General features: G+C 43.1%; 1 protein-coding gene across 5 annotated transcripts in view; it reads right to left on the bottom strand.

The window, feature by feature from the left end:
- Positions 1-11,814: 11,814 nt before the first annotated feature.
- Positions 11,815-20,555, bottom strand: part of numbl (NUMB like endocytic adaptor protein) — a 77,888-nt gene continuing 69,147 nt past the window's right edge. For 4 of the 5 annotated variants that reach the window (XM_017435366.2, XM_017435365.3, XM_037980076.1 and 1 more), the window contains exons 7-9: positions 20,155-20,424; positions 16,305-16,490; positions 11,815-16,195 (exon numbers count right to left, since the gene is read on the bottom strand). In XM_017435366.2, coding sequence (XP_017290855.1) covers positions 15,057-16,195; positions 16,305-16,490; positions 20,155-20,424 — 1,595 coding nt within the window. In that variant the 3' untranslated portion in view covers positions 11,815-15,056. The remainder of the gene's footprint in view (positions 16,196-16,304; positions 16,491-20,154; positions 20,425-20,555) is intronic. The other variant, XM_017435363.3, reaches the window with a different exon arrangement.

A 20,555-nucleotide genomic window follows, 5' to 3' on the forward strand; every position in this document is an offset into this window, starting at 1 on the left:
CACTCTTTTACTTGAAGGTGCTGAAAACAACTCATTAACTTCTCAAATCAGAGAAATGGGCCCCTAGAATGTTTTATGGAAGAGTTTCACTAAAAGAAAAACATGAAAACTAATTTTTTTATGTTTACCTATAAGCGTAAATATAGTTATTACACAATTACAGAAACCTGGAGAACTACATGACAGAAATATCATTAGAACTCAACAAACAAACAAGCAAAAAAATGCCATTGTCCCCTCTGGCTCCCACCTTGATGACATCACATTTAAATAGTGCCATTTACATCCTACATGCATGCTGCAAAACAATGACGCTGAGGACCAAGCAGAGAGGATACAGTTTTCATTTTCAAGAGTGGCATTCAGTGAAGAGGAGCCCAGCCCACAGAAAAGCCCCCTCTTATTCACTAGAATAATAATAAGACAGTTTCCCTCCCTGCTGGAATAATCTGACTAAATCAAACAAAAGGTGAGGGCAGACCGGCTCTGGTCCTGCGGGGCCCCCTGTGCTGATAGGTGACAGCTGTTTGCAGGGGGCGGTAAAAGCTGACACTCTGTCTGAGTGTGTGTGTGTGTGACTGTGTGAGTGTGTGTCAGGTCTTGTGTTCTGCAGGGCCAGTGTGGTGTTTTTACCAATAAGCTTGGTGGAAGCCGGCCTACATTCGACCCTGTAAAACATGTGTTTATGCACAGATAGAAATCTAGTTATTTTGTCTGTGCATTTTTGTGCATTTGCCTTTGGAATGCAGACGGTTCCACACCCCAGTAGTCACTTGTGTGTTCTCTCACACACACGTACCATGCATGCAAACTCTTCATGGAGGCTGAAACGGATCACAGCTCTCCTCCGATCAAGCCTTGAGCTCTACATTTCCATCGCAGAGCGTGTGTCGCTCCACTGGAACCAGCTGTGCACCAAACAACAGAGAAGCTGCTGCACTGATCAATCCCCAACACGTGCAATTAATCAATGTAATTACTTCCTTCTAGCTGGAAGGACTTCAGGGTCACAGCGGCGACATTTTCTGTGTTGCAATTAGTTGTGTGAGCGGTTTGTGTGCGTGAATCCTGCAGTGAGCTGTGGTGTTTTGAAGAATTTCTTAATTAAAATCGAAGAAATGCAGGATTCGTGCATAATCTTGAAAGGTCCGAAAAAGGGGAATTAAAGTGTGGGAAAACATTTGAGTTTACAGACTTTTACAATTACGTTTTCTAACCTTTTTCAAAAATACAACCCCCAAAGTCCAAAATAGTTGGGATGAAGTGTAAAATGTAAATAAAAACAGAATACAATTATTTACAAATCTTGTAAACCCATATTTTATTCTAAATGAATTATAGCAAACATATGAAATGTTTAAACTAAAAAATACATACAATTTTGCAGAAATAATAAGGTAACTGGCAACAACACATCTCATAAGAGAAGGCTGAAAAAGTAAGCAGTATGGATAAGAAGCAGCTGGAGGAGCATTTTGTAACTAATTAGGTGAACTGGCAGCAAGTCAGTAAGAGGAGTGGGGATAAAAAACATTTTAGTGATGCTGAATCTTTGAGAAGTAAAGATGGGCAGAGGGTCACCAGTCTGAGAAAAATTGTGTCAAAAATAATGGAACAATTTCAGGATAATGTTCTTCAATAAAAGCTTGGGAAGACTTTGAATATCCCTTCATCTACAGTTCATAATATCATTAAAAGGTTTCAAAAATCTGGAGAAATCTCTGAGCTCAAAGGTCAAAAGGCTGAAAGTCAATATTGGCTCCCTGTGATCTTCGGGCCCTCAGGGGCCCCTGCATTAAAAACAGGTCTGGTTCTGTTCTGGACATCACTGCATGGACTCAGGAACACTTCCACAGATCACTGTCTGTAAACACAGCTCACTGTACCGTCCACTAATGCTGCTTAAAGCTCTGTCAGGAGGAGAAGAAGATAGATGGGAACCATCCAGAAACTCTGCTGTCTTCTCTGGACCATCAGCCTGTTATCAGCGTACAGTTCAAAAGTCTGCCTCTCTGATGGTATGGAGGTGCATTAGTGTCTATTAAATGGGCAGCTTACACACATGAAAAGGGACTATCAAAGCAGAAAAATATATAGTTTTAGAAGTTTTAGAACAACATATGCTGCCATACAGAGGTAGGGAAAACCTTGTAACTTCGGGTCACTTGGGGTCTGTATTTTTTTGTAGATATGTTGTTGCCATAAAATTTCAAATTACCTTAAATTTTCTAAAAATTAAATTTTAATGTTAAGCATTTGATACGTTGACCATGTTTCATTGTGAATAAAAAATATGAGTTTATGACATTTGCTAATCATTGCCTTCTATCTATCCTTTTCTACAATCTGTTGGTTTTTTTTCCTGGTATATGGAAGAATATGTAGAAACTGGCCACTGTCCAAACATTTCTGGTAATGATACAGAATTTCCAAGAAATGTTTGCACTTAGACATAAAAAACAGCCCCAAAACCTAATAAAAAAGATGAAAAATTGAGTTTGGATAAGTGTGAAATTTTAAATTGAAAACTGTGAAGGAAGCCGGGGAATATCACCAGATATCATTTTTTAATACTTACATGAACACAGCGTGTACAGTAAAAGTGTGTAGTTGTGTAATGAGGCAACAATGAAAGCGATGTGTGTGTCCTTGTGTGTGTGTTTGTAGCATGGATGCATTATCCTGTGCTGATCTGACTATCTAGCCACAGTCCATTATGCATACACCATTAGTCTGTTTTTATGCTGCTATCAGATGTTACTGTCATACACACACACTCACACACACACCTACACGAACACACTATAAGTAGCAAGGAGAGCTCTGAGTAGATGTGAAAGAGCAGACAGTCCTTCTATCTGCAAACTCAAAGATTTCTGTAGGGATCTGGAGTTTTAGCCCCACCTTGGGGCGGCTCCTCCAGTTTCTACTTCCACAGGTGATCCAGATTCAGGATAATGAGGACTGCCAGTACTTAAGCCTCCAGTTGAGACCAGACCTTCGCTGGAGCATCGAATCTCCTGGGTTAGATTCGCAGCCACCGTTTCTAACCAAGTCTTGACAAAGTATTGATTACGTTTTTCTATGCACCTTGTTTTAGATACCTGGCCACGTCACGGAACTGTGGACTCACGGATACTTACCTTGGACACCTGGATACTCACCTGGATGGAATTACTGGCTAGTCGAATCCTGGATCACCTGAACGCCTCCTTCTCCTCGCCGCTGGACACCACTTGGACCTGTTAGACCAAAGAACCACAAATAAGTTATTCATGCAGTGCTCAGCTGATAGCAGGATTGGTACCCGAGACTCACCCTGTTCCTCTTGCCTTCCAGATCCTACCACGACGCTCGCACTGTACATAGTCACCACTTTGTAAATAAACACACTTACCTTCAGCTGCTGTCTCCGTGTCTGGTTTTGGTCTCGCTCTCTGGACATATTACCCTGCGTTCCTGTCAGAATGCTCCAGCCAACCAAAATGTCCAGAGTGGGTCAAAACCAGAACCGTCAGGTTAAGGGGAATTATTTATTTCTAAATAACAGATTTCCATTTTCGTTTGTTAAACGTAGGTTGAAGCTACGGATTGTTTACGTGGGCAAAAGATTTACCGCGAAGATGGCGGACTCCTCTCCCCGAATCGAAAATTCCGAAGCAGCTTCTTTGTTAGCCCAACATGAATCTATGATAAATACACTTTGCGAAAAACAACAGTCAGAAACCGGTTGTCTTGACCAATTAACAATCCTCGCTCAAAATATTCACCAGAAACTTTCGTCGTTAATTCCACAAGCCACTGAATCCATTTCCGTTTCCGCTCCCTCTGCCTCGTCTCTTCCGGTACACACTTCTGGACACTTCCGCGAGGTATCGTCTCCAACCCCCGAGCGTTTCGCTGGCGAAATTGGTAAGTGTGCTGGTTTTCTGCTGCAATGTTCGCTGGTTTTTGCTCGTTCACCTCAGTTTTTCATCGACGATGCATCTAAAATCTCTTACATCATTGGGCTGCTACGAGACAGAGCCTTGAAGTGGGCCGAGGCTAAATATAGCTTTCGTGCTATCCGATTAACAGCGTTTGACCAGTTCATTGAGGAGTTTGAGCAGACTTTTGGCACCCGATTTAATGAAACCGAGATCACGCAAAAGTTGTGGAACTTGAGGCAAGGACAGCGTTCGGTGGCTCAATTCGCTATCGATTTTCGCACTTTAGCTGCAACCTCCAGGTGGAATGAGTCCGCACTAAAGGGGGTGTTCATTCACGCACTACAGGAGCAAATTAAGGATCAGTTAGTTGGTTGGGACGAACCACGCTCCTTAGACGATTTAATAACCTTGTCCATCCGTTTAGATAATGGTTTAAGAGAGAGACAACGCGAGAGAACTTGTTGGCCGTGTAAGTCGGAGCAGAGCAACTTAAGAGCCGAAATCGAGTCAGAAACTAAGGAGTTTGAAAGCGAACCCATGCAGGTGGGGAGAGCGAGACTTACCCCGGAGGAGAGACTTAGTCGGTTAGAATGTAGGGAATGCTTCTATTGTGGAGAGAAGAATCACTTCAGGGCTAAGTGTCCATATTTAAAAGGCCAGACTCACTAGGTGTCCGGGGGGTACTAGTGGGTAGTTTTTCACGACCCCTCGGCTCACGACTTTTCGTCCACGCCACTGTTACCAATCATCAGATTAAGATCCCTATACACGCGTTAGTTGATTCCGGTGCCGAACAAAACCTCATTTCCGACGATCTAGTCGAACAATTGCAGTTAGAGACAGTACAGTTATCAACACCCCTTCCAGTTATGGATATTTCTGGTCAGGTCATCACCCGTATTGGGTTCAAGGTTCCCCAATTACAGTTAATCACGTCAGGAAATCATAGAGAGACGGCTGAATTTTTGGTGTTTTCTGCCCCATCCTCACAGTTAATACTAGGTTTTCCATGGTTGCAACGACACAATCCAGTCATAAATTGGTCAGCGAAAAGGATTGACTCATGGAGCCCTTTTTGTTTACAACATTGCCTTCAGTCTGCCTTACCCATCCCAAACACTAAGGACACTTCAGAGACACAGACTGATCTCACCAAGGTACCTACGGAATATCACGATTTAGCTGCAGTCTTCAGTAAAGCCCGGCCCCTGTCTCTACCACCTCACAGACCTTACGATTGTGCTATTGAGTTGCGACCAGGAGAACCTTTACATCGAGTCGGTTGTTTAACCTCTCGGGTCCTGAACGCGACTCAATGAAGACCTACATAGAAGATTCACTTGCTTCTGGTATCATACGGCCATCCACCTCTCCACTAGGCGCAGGATTTTTCTTCGTCGAGAAGAAGGACAAGAGCCTGCGTCCTTGTATTGACTACCAGGGATTAAACCACATTACAATTAAAAACAAGTATCCTTTCCCGTTAATTGACTCCGTTCACCAACAACTTCATGCTGCTAAGATCTTCACTAAACTGGACCTCCGCAACGCTTACCATTTGGTATGGATCCGGGAGGGGGACGAATGGAAAACTGCGTTCAAGACCCCTCTCGGACACTTCGAATACCTGGTCATGCCTTTCGGTCTCACTAACGCACCTGCAGTTTTTCAGTCCCTTATAAATGATGTGCTACGTGACTTTTTGAACATTTCCGTCGTTGTATATTTGGATGACATTCTAATCTATTCCCAGGATCCAACACAACACCGGGCTCAAGTGCGAGCAGTCCTCCAACGACTATACCAGAACCAGTTATTTGTGAAGGCAGAGAAGTGCAAATTCAGCGTCACCACCGTCAGTTTCCTGGGCTTCATCTTTGGACAAGGCCACTATCGGACCGACCCAGAGAAGATCAGGGCTGTTGCCGACTGGCCCATCCCTTCTGATCGCAGACAATTACAAAGGTTTTTAGGCTTCGCAAATTTTTACAGACGATTTGTTCAGGACTACAGTAGGGTTGCCGCTCCTCTCACACAGTTAACTTCCACCAAACAGCCTTTTGTTTGGTCAACTGAAGCCCAGTCCGCATTCGACGAACTTAAATCTCGTTTCGTTTCAGCCCCCATTCTACGTCATCCGAACCCCGAACTTCAGTTCATCCTGGAGGTGGACGCGTCTGACTCAGGTGTTGGGGCCATCCTGTCTCAGAGGTCCTCCGAGGACAGTAAGGTCCACCCTTGTGCCTACTTCTCCCGCCGCCTTACGCCAGCGGAAAAAAATTATGACGTGGGCAACCGGGAACTTCTAGCCATTAAGTTGGCGCTAGAAGAGTGGAGACATTGGTTAGAGGGTTGCGAACTGCCATTCATCATCTGGACGGATCATAAGAACCTGGCCTATTTACAGACAGCTAAGAGGTTGAACCCCCGACAGGCTAGGTGGTCCCTGTTTTTCAGGAGGTTCAACTTCACAATTACGTTTAGGCCAGGTTCAAAAAATGTGAAGCCAGATGCATTGTCTAGGCTGTGGGCTAGTCCGGATTCCTCTGAAGAGGAGGAACCCATTATTCCACCCTCGTTAATTGTAGGCGCTCTAACCTGGGATATCGAGAGGGAGATCCAGGAGGCCCAACAGAGAGAACCTGACCCTGGAGGGGGTCCTCCTGGAAAGACATACGTCCCGACGACTGTGAGACCCCGAGTTCTTGATTGGCTACACTCCCAACAGTTCACTTGCCATCCAGGTATCCATCGCATGACCCAGCTGACGAGTCGTTATTTCTGGTGGCCTAGTTTGTTGTCAGACGTCAAGGAGTTTGTTTCCGTCTGTCCTACATGTGCCCATTGTAAGGGTAGTAACCAGCCCCCAGCCGGGTTGTTACAACCCTTAACCATTCCTAACTGCCCATGGTCACACATCGCCCTAGACTTTGTCACGGGACTACCTCCCTCCCAGGGGCACACTGTAATACTCACCATAGTGGACAGATTCTCCAAATCCGCACATTTCATCCCTCTCGCAAAGTTACCCACCGCCCTCGAAACCGCCGAAATTGTTACGCAGCATGTATTTCGGCTACATGGGATACCTATTGACATTGTGTCTGACAGAGGGCCACAGTTCACCTCTCAGGTGTGGCAAAACTTTTGCAGAGGACTGGGAGCCAGGGTGAGTCTCACGTCTGGGTACCATCCTCAGTCCAATGGTCAGTCTGAGCGCTGCAATCAGGAGCTCGAGGTGGCCCTAAGGTGTTTAGCCGGCGATAATCCCTCAACTTGGAGCAAGAGACTGGTCTGGATTGAATACGTCCACAACACACACATCTCGTCAGCCACCGGAATATCACCATTTGAGGCATCGTTGGGTTATAACCCTCCTCTGTTTCCCAGTTTCGAAGTCGAACTAACTGTTCCCTCTGTGCAGGCTCATCTGCGGAAATGCAGAAGCATGTGGAGGCAGGCCAGAAGAGCCTTGCAGAGAACCTGCGAACAGAATAAGAGGTATGCTGACCGTCACCGCTCCTCAGCACCCAGTTACAAGGTGGGCGATAGGGTTTGGTTATCCACTAAGGATATTCCATTGAGAGGCACCACCAGAAAACTGGCATCTCGTTTCATCGGGCCATTCCCTATCGAGAAGATCATAAACCCCACATCAGTTCGTTTGACTCTGCCAGCCTCAATGCATATCCACCCATAATTTCACGTATCTCAGATCAAGCCAGTTGTGGACAGTCCATTGAGCCCTCCGGCCGTCCTCCCCCCTCCTGCCCGGTTAATTGATAACCAGCCTGCGTTTACGGTTGCATTTGATACGTTGACCATGTTTCATTGTGAATAAAAAATATGAGTTTATGACATTTGCTAATCATTGCCTTCTATCTATCCTTTTCTACAATCTGTTGGTTTTTTTTCCTGGTATATGGAAGAATATGTAGAAACTGGCCACTGTCCAAACATTTCTGGTAATGATACAGAATTTCCAAGAAATGTTTGCACTTAGACATAAAAAACAGCCCCAAAACCTAATAAAAAAGATGAAAAATTGAGTTTGGATAAGTGTGAAATTTTAAATTGAAAACTGTGAAGGAAGCCGGGGAATATCACCAGATATCATTTTTTAATACTTACATGAACACAGCGTGTACAGTAAAAGTGTGTAGTTGTGTAATGAGGCAACAATGAAAGCGATGTGTGTGTCCTTGTGTGTGTGTTTGTAGCATGGATGCATTATCCTGTGCTGATCTGACTATCTAGCCACAGTCCATTATGCATACACCATTAGTCTGTTTTTATGCTGCTATCAGATGTTACTGTCATACACACACACTCACACACACACCTACACGAACACACTATAAGTAGCAAGGAGAGCTCTGAGTAGATGTGAAAGAGCAGACAGTCCTTCTATCTGCAAACTCAAAGATTTCTGTAGGGATCTGGAGTTTTAGCCCCACCTTGGGGCGGCTCCTCCAGTTTCTACTTCCACAGGTGATCCAGATTCAGGATAATGAGGACTGCCAGTACTTAAGCCTCCAGTTGAGACCAGACCTTCGCTGGAGCATCGAATCTCCTGGGTTAGATTCGCAGCCACCGTTTCTAACCAAGTCTTGACAAAGTATTGATTACGTTTTTCTATGCACCTTGTTTTAGATACCTGGCCACGTCACGGAACTGTGGACTCACGGATACTTACCTTGGACACCTGGATACTCACCTGGATGGAATTACTGGCTAGTCGAATCCTGGATCACCTGAACGCCTCCTTCTCCTCGCCGCTGGACACCACTTGGACCTGTTAGACCAAAGAACCACAAATAAGTTATTCATGCAGTGCTCAGCTGATAGCAGGATTGGTACCCGAGACTCACCCTGTTCCTCTTGCCTTCCAGATCCTACCACGACGCTCGCACTGTACATAGTCACCACTTTGTAAATAAACACACTTACCTTCAGCTGCTGTCTCCGTGTCTGGTTTTGGTCTCGCTCTCTGGACATATTACCCTGCGTTCCTGTCCATTTCAGCCCTAATGCACAAGAATCACACACTTTCTACTCTGAATCATCACACACACACACACAACAAACAAACAAACAGAAAAACAAGCAACATTAACAAACACACACACACACATGTTTGTTAAATTGTTATTGAGAATCCAGCGGATGGGTTTCATATTTTCAGCTGTTGTTGTATCGAACTGTGTATGAAGCGGTTTTTGTTGATCCCAGCACTATTCAGACGATATAAATGAGTCTATCACTGTGTCGTCATGACAACAAGGCCTCTCCTTCAGTTGAAGAGCAGAAATCAGATACTGTACCTGAACACGATTTTATGTGAAAAATAGGACTGGCTACAATCTGGAGGTACTTTATTCAGACTTTGATTCAAACTGCTGGTTTACGCTGACGTCCTCCACCGCTGAGGGTGTTGAGTAGTGAATGTTTTTAGTTTTCAAGATGAGTGTTTTTCTCAACTGGAATCGAACAGGACATACAAATATACATCCTGTAATGTTAATATTGTTTGATTCCAGGAACCAAAGCATCAAGAGAGACACTCAAACAGGCTGTATGCTGCTCGGACATGTTCGCTTGGTGTTTTGGATCGACTGAAACTGAGTTTAGAGAAAGTTTTTTTACAAGGGATGAAGTCTTAAATTACATTTTTGTCGATAAAGATTTGGAGGAAGAGTAAATTTACCTTACTGCAGTGATAATTCGCTGTCGTAGGTGACACAGAGTGACGTATGCTGGCAGTTTTATCCTTCACCAGGCACAATGGCGGGGCCGGAGGGTGGCCACCATAGATCATAGACCAAAAGATTGAGGAAACTCTGATGTCTAGTTTTTATTTAGCTTAAAAGTATAGTTTCCTCAGGTAAATGGAGTGACTGGTTTACATATATTTAAGACGAGGACCATCTTAGTTTTTGATGTGGCAACCCCATTTTCGACAGGGACCTTACTTATGCCACAAACCAAAATGGCAGTCGGCACTTTGCTTATTTTTTAAGTTATCCACCTTACAAGATGAACCGGACGACAGACAGACAGAGGGTATTTCCAAGCCCCTTCTTTGTGTCACGTTAAGAGGATTTATTGAAAGCTTCCGGTGCATCATTTGTAGGAAGCAAATATAATAAAGTCCGGATTAGTTCAAAGTTTCAGTCTGATGCAGGGTGTAGTGCCCCTCTTCATCACACTGCACATGTTCATACTCTTGACTCTGCAGTTTATCATTTTCATTGTAACTACATTCAGCAAGGACACTTTATTTGTTCTGTAACCACAACCTGCTCTGCTAAATACCATTTTAATCTCCTGTCCAGCTGGTTTTATTATTTGTGTCTACTCACTGTTAAATCCTAAAGCTGCACCAAAACCTCAAAGAAAATTGTTTGTTTGTGAAGCTCCGCTGGATAATTTAAGGGAAAATTTTCATTTTGGTGGTTCTTTAATCAACAATTTTTTAAAATCTATGCTGAAAATCTAGTGATTGTTTTCATCTATGTGGTGCTGTGCTCCACAGAGCTTCTTACTCAAATGTAATAAAAATATATATAAATATCCCTAAAAGAGGGGGAAGAGAAAAGGCATTAGTTTTACATGTCTGTTAAACTGTTAAGACTTCTTTTTAGTTGAGAAAGTGCCTGTTTGGCAACATTATTATGACATCTTGTAAAAAAAGACATAAGCTGAGATGCTGGGTAAAATCTAAATAAAATGCTATATTTTGCACATCATCCAGTGTGTCTGTAACAACAGCAGTGAAAATCAGATAATGTTCATTGTGAATTTATTGCAGTTTTAGGTTTTGATTACAAGAAGCCACAGCCTGAGCGCTGAAGCACCTCATCACTGTTCACTGGTGAGTCAGCCCTTCTCGGAGCTCTGTAGCTCAGGTATATTTTACAGTCGAACCATCATTCACAGTTTACATGACTGAACTGCATTCTGATATTGGTTACGCTTTGTACAAAACTGCAGTTAAAGTTTTATTACTTTTAGAGATTTTATCCCATTATGTTTAACTTAAAGTTATGATGTCACCTTAACTTTTACAAAAGTCCCACATCACTACTGTGAGAGGAAAGTTGATGCATTTCCATCTTTCACAATGAGTTTTAAGTGTATTTTTCCGAGTTAATGACAGTTTTCTGGTTTTGTCAGCATAAATAGATTTATCCTGATTGTTTGAATATTTTAATAAATATATTAAGTCTTTAAAAGGACAAAATTATACATTTTAGATTAAAAAAATTCCCTAAGACTATAGGATGCTCTTTTTATATCTCTATTGTGACAAGTTAAGAATTATTCCTAATAACTGCTAGGTAGTATCTTTAGATATCTTTGTCACCTTTTTGAACAATTTTGATGTGTTTCTATCCATCCATCCATCTTCTACCTCTTATCCATGGTCGGGTCTCGGAGGCAACAGGTCCAGGAGAGAAACCCAGACATCCCTCTCCCCAGCTCCTCCTGGGAATCCCAAGGCGTTCCCAGCCCAGAGTAAACTTTCCTGGGGAGGCTGAGAAGTGTTTTGCTTACATTAAATCCAAAAATTATAAATGTCAAGCCCAATAAAGCCTCTATTTCAACATACCTATGATTCATTGACTTTTTATGACAACAGTCTTCTTACCTACCAGACAAACAACCAGCAAACATGATTAATAAGTGCTGTACAACTTTAGGGCTTTACAGGGAGTTTAACTCACTTTAAATCCCTGTAATAAATACTACTTTTTTTTACAAGCTTTTGGTATGCAGAAACATAGGTGGCAGTTCAGTATTTGATGAGAAAATCTGGAAAACAAAAATGGCAATCAGTAAATCCAAATAACTCGTCTGTAGACAATGACATACAAAACCTGAGTATTATTATATTACTTTATTTATCTTTTGTACAATGTAATTACAATACAAATATGTTGGTTTAAATACAAAAATTCTGTAAATAAAGATTAAAAATAAACTCCACTGGTTTGTTTTGTTACCATCACTAAGCTATCGTTTTACAATCAAGTTTATGAGGTCAATAAGTTTGCTTTAATGCAAAACACGTGTAATTGCAGGGCGTGCAAAGAAGAGTTGAGGGCAAAAAAGAATATCTAGAATGAAACAAAAGCACAAATTCTGTGAGCAGATCTGTTCTGTTTAAAGGAGAGATAAATTTGGATTTGTTCACAGAAAATAAGAAGAAATATTAATTTAATTCTGAGGATTTAAAATGGAACGATTTAGGCAAACGGTCCGTAAGTCTGAATGATCTGAGAAATCCACCAATCAGATTGGACTGCTGCCACAGGAAGAGACCAAATAAGGTCATCAAAACGATGAGCAGGTAACAGTTTCCAATTTATTTCTAAAGGAGCATCTCTGGTTAAACTGCAGTTTAAAAACACGGAGAAAGAAACATGTGGAAAGGCCTTCAACATCAATATCTCTACTTTTTGTAATGTCTTCTTAAAAGGATATTCCAGCCAATTCGAAGTGAATTTCTGTGGTAAAGTTATGAGCAATTATTATCTTACCTGTTGTAGATAACTTTATGAATAAAACCAGTCTGTAGAGATAAAGTTGAATTCTTACAGGATTGATGAGCTAATGGCAAGTCTGAACAACCCCAATCTCAAAAAAATCAAGTTTTATACTCTCAACAGTTTTGCAATACATGGTTATTTACAAACAAAATATTCTGTGGTTAAGGGCAAACTGCAGCAGCAGCTAGCTGTAGCACTTCTGCTCCAGCCAGGGCTCAATTCCTGCAGGAGTTTTATAATATTTCTGCCAAAACAACAGTGAAAGGTTCAATTGAAGATGATGTAAAGGTTTTGATAACAGCGCTCGTATGAGACAATAAGAATTTATTTCTTCTTTTAAGCTGGAATCTTTTTAAGGCACTAAAACCCAGTTTGGAAGTGGGTCCGCTTGGACTAGACTTTATTAGCGCATCGACTTGGCCCAAGCAGACCGAGGTCCAAAGCAGTTGGCTGCTGTCCTAAAACAACTCCAGTTTTTATATTTTTATTTAAGTTTATGCAAATACTATTATTTACACTTTTACATGATGCAAAGGTTTATAAAATAGTGTTTGCAAGCTCGTCGTGAAATTTTAAGATCGGAGTTGTTTTAAGATGACAGCAATCCACTTCGGTCTTGGTCCTGTTTGGACTAGCCATTAGCTCATCAGTCCTGTCAGATTTTAACTCTAGTTCTCCAAACTGCGGACGCTCATAGAGATATCTACAACAGGTAAGACAATAACTGCTTCTAGCTTTTCCTAAGAACTCCACTTCAAAATGAATATCCTTTTAAAAGGAGCCAAACTGAAACTGCTAAAAGCTTGGCTGATGGAATGTTACCTACGTATATCAAGAGTTGTATAAAGTTAGAAAAAGTACTTTTTGATGACTTCAATTACAAAGAGGAATTTATCTTTTAAATATAATCAGAAGTGTTGCTTTTGAGGTTTGAAAAGTTGAGGAAAATGCTGCCGAAGTGAGAGCGTCTCAGATATTAAATAAAATTTAAAAAATAAAAACACAAGACGCTTCTTCCACTGTGGGTGATGTGAATTTGATCTCAACAGTTTGACCCAATCTGCTTCTCATTGTTACATCCTGTTCATCCCGTCTTTTCTCGATTTTCCTCTCTTTGTTTTTGTAATCTTTAAAGGTAAGACTCTCTCAGGTTTGGCCAGTCGTCTCCGATAGTAAACTGTGCTTCTGCTGGTACATTTCTCTCCCCGCTGAGTCTTACATTCATGATTATTTCATTCTTCCTGTCTGAGTCTCTTTGTACTGGACTTCTGTGTTCACCTCCCTGCGTCGGTCCTAAACGTTTGAGTGTAGCAGTGCTACAGTCGATAAAGAAAATCATTTTGAACATGATAGAACTATACCCTGTGTCTGAAGACAAATGAGGATTTATGAAATCTGGAATGTAGTGCATTGTTTCTCAGTCAGTCGCACAGTGTTGTACAGTCTTTTTTTTATCCTCTGAGTTGTTGAAGTTCCTCGCGTGTTTTTCTGGTGAAGATAAAGTCAAAACGACAGCTGTGTGCTATACCTTCCAGAGTGTCTGTGTGCTGGTTATCCTGAAGCGATTTTTCATGTGCCGCTGCCCTTGCGGTCGGGCATCGTAGCAAGAGAAACGAGCTACACAGTCGAGAGACGCCATCCGGACTCAACAGCAGAGGTGCAGGTGTGTGCGAGGACTAAAACCCCTCTGCTGTATACATACACCGCTCTGACATGTCACCATACACAGCTGGAGAGTGTGTGTTGTGGTTATTTGGTTCCTGTCACATGATTCCCACAGTGCTTTGCCTTCTTTGCTGTTTAGTCACGCCTGTAAACTATCTGTCAAGTGAATTTTTCTTACTCTTTAAAAGTAGAAACAAACAAAATATATGCAGGGCTAAAAAAACCAATAACAACATGCTCCTGGAACACTGCTTAAGATGTAGGACTTTTAAGTACACATAAGTTGTTAGAATAAAAAATACAATACAATAAATAAAATAGTTTTGGCCATAAATCTCTACTATTGGTCAGTGAGTCTTTTGGGTCCGGTCCTTTCAGGCATCCAAACATCTGTGCTTTGCTTAGATCAGCATCAGTTCTTTAAATCCTGCCTCTCCACACATGTTGCAAAGCCCCACAAAAGAAATCAAGCAAGACCTCCAAAATAATCGCATGGAGTTGGAATGCTTCTGAGTGGAGTCCCCTTTTAAAGAAAGAAACCACCGGACTGTGTCGCCCCCGCCGCCGCAGTGCTCCTCTCATGCAGTGTATCCAGGGAATCAAAGAAGGAAGCGTGAAGCCGGAGCAGAGAGGTAAACACGTGAAGGAGAGGCAGTTGACAGGTGGACTGAAGGGATTCAGTTCATCAGGTTGAAAGAGCCAGAGACCTGATTTTCAGATTGCAACACGGCAAACTGCTGTTTTATTCTCCATCTCACATGGGAGCAAAAAGAAAGAAATTTCCATCATTGTAGCACTGACTCCTATGAAAAGGTTGAAGCAAATTGCATCCCATTTAAACAAAGATGTTGGAATTAGTTCCTGACTTCCTTGGGTTTTAACTCCAGAGCTTTGAGATCCTGAATCCGGCTCAGAGCTCAATCTCAAAAGTCTTTTGCAGATTGTTGGAAAACGGGTTGGCGGTGACAGCTGGTGCCTTGTTCTCTGCCGCCTGAGGGGCTGGTTTGGTCTCCAGCGCCGCCCACTTGGCTTCAAAACGGTCATCGTCTTGGGTGTTGCTAGCTGCCGGAGCTGTTAGCTGGCTGCCCTCTGGAGGCCAGCTGCTACCGCCACCGCTGCTCCCAGTAGTGCCTGAGGTCCCGTTCTGGAGGGTCGTTGTTGCGCCGCTGTGTGGTGGGAGGCCATTGATGGATGTTGATAGTGGCGGAGTGGAGGAAAATGAAGCTGTGGGGAACCCTGCAGATGCACCAGGTGCTCCTGGATAGGAATGGTGCTGTCCGACTGTTCCTAGCGCCCCCACTTTGGACGCTGCTGCAGTCGATCCCATGGCTCCACCCGTGCCTGATGAGCCTGTGGCGGTGCAGAAGGCGTTGGCCACCATTTGCGATGGTGTGATGCCCACCACAGGCACACTGGCATTGGGATAGGTCATACTACTGGCCAGACCAGGCATGTAGGTCTGCATGGGCATGAAAGCAGGTTGGACCGGCTGGCTGGCAAACATTCCCACGGGAGCTGGGGTGGTATCAAAAGCCAGAGGGAACGGCTGCATGGAGCTCGGAAGGGAACCAGGGGGTCCAGATAGAGAAGGTTGAATCATGGGGGCACCGGACATGCTCGGACCTGACATGGTAGGGATGGACATGGATGGAAGAGACATCGGGGGACCCGACACTGGAGGACCTGGTATTAGGGGAACAGATGATATTGACATGGGTGGAAGGGGCATTGGGACTTGACCAGGAAGAGCAGAGGGGCCTGAGATAAGTGGTTTGCACAAGGTGCCGAGGGGCATGGGGACAGTGGAGACCGGGGCAGCTGACATGGCTGCTTGAGTGGATATGTGGTGACTGGTCACTGAAGGTGGCCCAGGTATGGTGGGGATGATGGGGCCTGGAGGGGGTGTCTGTTGGGCTTTGACAGCCTTAGATACTTCCTCCAACCATCTCTCAGCCTCTGAAGGCGTGCGTTTGTGTCCACTCTGCATCATCATGGAAACCGGTGGAGGAGAGTGGAGGGAAGATTCTGGCTGAACCCAGGCTGAGGTAGCTGGAATATAAGGGGGGGAAAAAAAGTTTTATAAAGTGGTACCACCTCACCATCACAGAGTAAGGTTCAGAACACCAATATGTCACAATCAGTTTGATTTAGTCCTCACCGTGCATTGACGCAGGAGGTGGAGGCAGAATGGGAGGCACAGTGCAAGCCGGTGGGTCATTAGCACACATAGACGGGTTGGAGAAGAGCTCATCCGATGGCTTCGTGAAGGAGGCGTTGATCTGGCAGCACAGGGCATTAATACTACTGTCACCCTCACCTGGTAGGCCCATGTCCATCTCTAGTACTAGCAAGAAAGGAAAACACAGAGGGTTGGTGGAAGAAAGTAAAGAGAGAAAGTGGGATGGGATAAGAAGAGGAGTGAGGGGTGAGACAAACAGAGAGAGGGGAAGCAATAGTCCTAGTTAGCATCAAAGTCAGAGAAAGTAGAACAAAAGAAAAGCCTATCATGATGTCAGAAATACAAGTTTTTCTGTTCCAGCATGGTTTCCTAATGCCAGCATTTCACTTGGCTTTGACTGTTGGAGACTAGTTGGCAACTCAAAATGACATAAAAATAGGCAAATTCCTCAGTTGGAGTCTAAGCGTTTTTGACTAAGAGACCAGCAAGCCATGTGGATGTGTTTTGTCAGTTTTTGAAAATCACAACCTATTTTCATGTGCATGGCCTGCAAAACTATCCATGCACATTATGTTGTGCCTACCTCTGCCCACATCTTACCTACTGTGTACCCATATTGGCAGCTGACCATACGTCTAAGATTTAAACTGCTGGTGTGCACTTTCCAAATGAAGATAAACAGGTCTGGACCATTTTTCTTAATTCATCGTTTATTCTTGACATGGTTAGACCTGGACATTTGAGGCTGACACTCCAGAATCGCAGCAACTAAATTGAGAAGGGTTCGAGATGGTTTTGAGACACCGGCGATGACTCTGACTATTTTGAGGGAAAAATCTGTCTCGCAGATTTTCCGAACACGCTCAAAAGCCGAGTGACAAAACTGCGAGGACCTGGAACTCATGTGGGGAAACAGAACGTTTCAAGACATTTTGGGAGCTCCATTGCAAATTGCCTTTCACAATTTGTCGCTGAAAGCCGCAGCCAAGTGAGATTCTGACTTAATCAGGACTTATTGACAAGTGAAAGAGATTTAAAGGGTGTAGGATCACGTGATGTGCCTCTGAGTCGATTTTACACGATTTTAAACCTACTGTAACTGATTGGCAAGAGATAAAGATATTAAAAATATAACCTGTCGTTCCTTGCTCTTTTTCTTATTTGGTTTCTTTCTTCAAAAACTCAGAAAAGCTGCTACCAAAATGTGGATGAATGAAGACATGAAGAAAAATGAAGACGTTATAACAAATCAAAGCTGGAAGGCTTTGATTTGTCTTAATTTTATTTGCCTACATGTGCATGTTGGTGAATGAAGATGAAGTGGGAATTCAGACTAAACAAAATGAATACAACTTTGCGCAGAAAGGCTTATTGTAAGGCAAACCCTGCTGCTGTGTCTCTAAGCCCACTCTTTGAATTTGAACGTATATCTCTTTAAACCGACACACGCCTTGAGTTGTATTGACGGGAGCAGAAGGTGCCGGAAGCATGTGTAAGGTTTGTGTTTCACAAAGACTGACACTGGGTTCCAGCTATTTTTCTCTTCTAGCCACAAGAGTTCAGATGTGCTTAAAGAATCACATATGTCTGTGCTGTGTGTGTGTGTGTGTGTGTGTGTGTGTGTGTGTGTGTTTGTTATCCTCTGTGCACTGGCAGGTTGAGGAGGACTTGCTGAAGGCTAACTAGGATAGCTGATTGACCGCACAAATCAATACAAACATTGTTCAGAAAGTCACACGGGAGAAAGGAAGCAGCAGACCTGGCTGCTGCCATTGAGCGAGTGTGTCTTTGTGTATCAGCACAGTGTGCACACTGTGGGATTCAAACGGCATCGCATCCACCACTGAAAACATGTTGGATACATATGCTCAACTCTCCTCATCTCTGATAATAACTATAATCATCACGTTGCTCCTGCAGCACCACACTGAGTTCTGTTTATGTACTCAACAACCTGTGAGGGCTGAGTGGTTCATAAAAATATGCAAACCTACAAAAGCAAACAAATACGTGCAAAGCTCTCGGAGATCCACAGAAAGAATTGTTTTCTGTCTCGCCCCATTTTGCCACGCATTCACTGAGACGCAGGCATGATTAAACTGAATACCTACAAGAAGAAGAAAAAAAAAGCAGGTTTATATGGTAATAAGATTACCCTGACCCCTTCCGACAAGGGTCGGCAGTGATACGCTGAAGCCAAATGGAAAATGTAATAAAGCTCAGACAGATAACCGCGACGCAAGAGGAATGCTGAGCCTCCGTGTGCTCGTTGTGTTTGTGTAGAGAGTCAGCAGCAGCGTCTCTCGATTCCTTCTGGAATAACAAGGAGTACTCAAAATAGAAAAAATAATTAAAACATGCCAGAGAGATATGTAATATAATTATACCGAGGGGCGTTTTGATATTAAAGAAGATAAACTGTGCCTGTTTGACACAATTTCCAGAAGTCTGATTGAAATGTCTGATGTGGTTTGATCAAAATAGAAAAATACAACAGGGCTAGAGTACGAAAGCTGTCTTGTTTTGCTTGTCTGATATTTGTGCTGTTTTCTGTGCGACAAATCTTAGGTGTAGTGAAACGCTCAAGTCTTTCCCCTTCTCCTCCAGGGCACCTGTTTCAAAATGCCTAAAAACACACAAACAACAGCAACCCTTATCCTTCAATAAAGCCTTCTGTATGCAAAGTGACCGTTCACAACACATACCGCAGACAGAGTGCAGACCAGAATGTAACGCTTCTCTCATCTGAAGTTTGGTCCCAGTTAATAATGATCCAACTTTTCTTGTTGAAAGTCATGCACTGAACTGGAATATGTTTAAAAAAAACAGCACCACAGATATAAACTCTCATTTTCATAATGTGCCGCAGATCAATGCATGAGTTCAAACTGTAATAGTGTAACAGCAAGTCAGACAGTAAAACACGTATCGGCTCTGTGAACGTGGGCCCATTCCTCTGAGCTTTGTCTTGCTTTTACAGGATAATTTAAACAACACTTCAGCATCATTCAGTGGTCCATTCAGTGAGAAAGTTAAAAATGGAAATACTCAACATGTGTCTGAGAAAAAGGAAAACAAATCAGAGGACTATAATGAGCAAGTTGTGATTAAAAAGATACACTAAGTAAAGTACCGCCAGGCCACTGTTAGTTTTTTGTTTGTATGAAATATTCAGTAAACTCTGTGATGGCATTTGACAGTTAATGGCAAAAAAAATGCAATAGTAAAAAAAAAAGTTTCCGAGGTTACAGTGAATGCAGCGTGACTTGAAGAAAAAGTTGGAAGAAGAAAAGATCAAGAGTCTGGATTTCTTTGATTCTGAACTTGAGAAAGAATCTATAAAAAAAGGAGGTTGTGTTAAAGTTTTTGAGTTGACTGAGTACAGATACTCGAATATATGCTAATAAATCTTGAAAGAACTTTTTAAAATGACATACAGATGAATTAAATTTACATATGAGCAGTGTGAATTACAGTATGCGAGAGCTGTCGTGGATTCATTTAAATCAAAAATCTAAAAACAAAACAGAGCTGCTTGTGCATTAGTGACTTTTTCTTTGGACAGCTGTCCTGCTTGGCAGAGGTTTATATTATACGGCATTATTACTGTATGAACTAACATGGCATCAGTTAAGACACTGAAAAATCATTTTTACACAGCCACCAAAGCAGAAACTATTACTTAAAACTTATCCTGCAACTTCTCCCCGTAAGTTCCACGTTTGAAGGCTTTTAATTTAGGAAACTAAGGTTATTGAGGGCAGGATGTCAGCAGGTGTCCTCACTTGTCAACATGTGTGAGTGTCTGTTCACAAGTGTCTCGACTCACCAGGGTTCTTGGCCTGGAAGTCTGTCTTGCGTTGCAGTGTGGATGGCAGGTCGTTGAGGCGGAGCGACAGCTGTCTCTTGAAGGGAGAGTTCTTCTGGCTCAGAGCTGGAAATCCCCTAAAGGAGCCCTGGCGCACCAGCTGCTCGATGGGCGCGTGGCGGCGAGGGATGGCGTGAGGCCCGCCTGGTTCTGGGCGCTCCATTGGAGACGCTGCCCCCTCGGGCGGGGAGGCGGCGCCTGGTGGGAGGGCTGGGATGGCAGAGGGCTGATCTGGAGGGAGGGGTTGGCCACAGGGATGCAATGATTCGTGCTCTTATAATCAATAAATAATGAGTGATACTCTGTAGTCTGCTGGTTATGAATGTGCTTCCCATTAAAGGTTTTTGAGATATTATTTCTGA

The sequence above is a fragment of the Kryptolebias marmoratus genome, linkage group LG2 (genome assembly GCF_001649575.2).
Source record: "Kryptolebias marmoratus isolate JLee-2015 linkage group LG2, ASM164957v2, whole genome shotgun sequence".
NCBI classification, from domain to species: domain Eukaryota; kingdom Metazoa; phylum Chordata; class Actinopteri; order Cyprinodontiformes; family Rivulidae; genus Kryptolebias; species Kryptolebias marmoratus.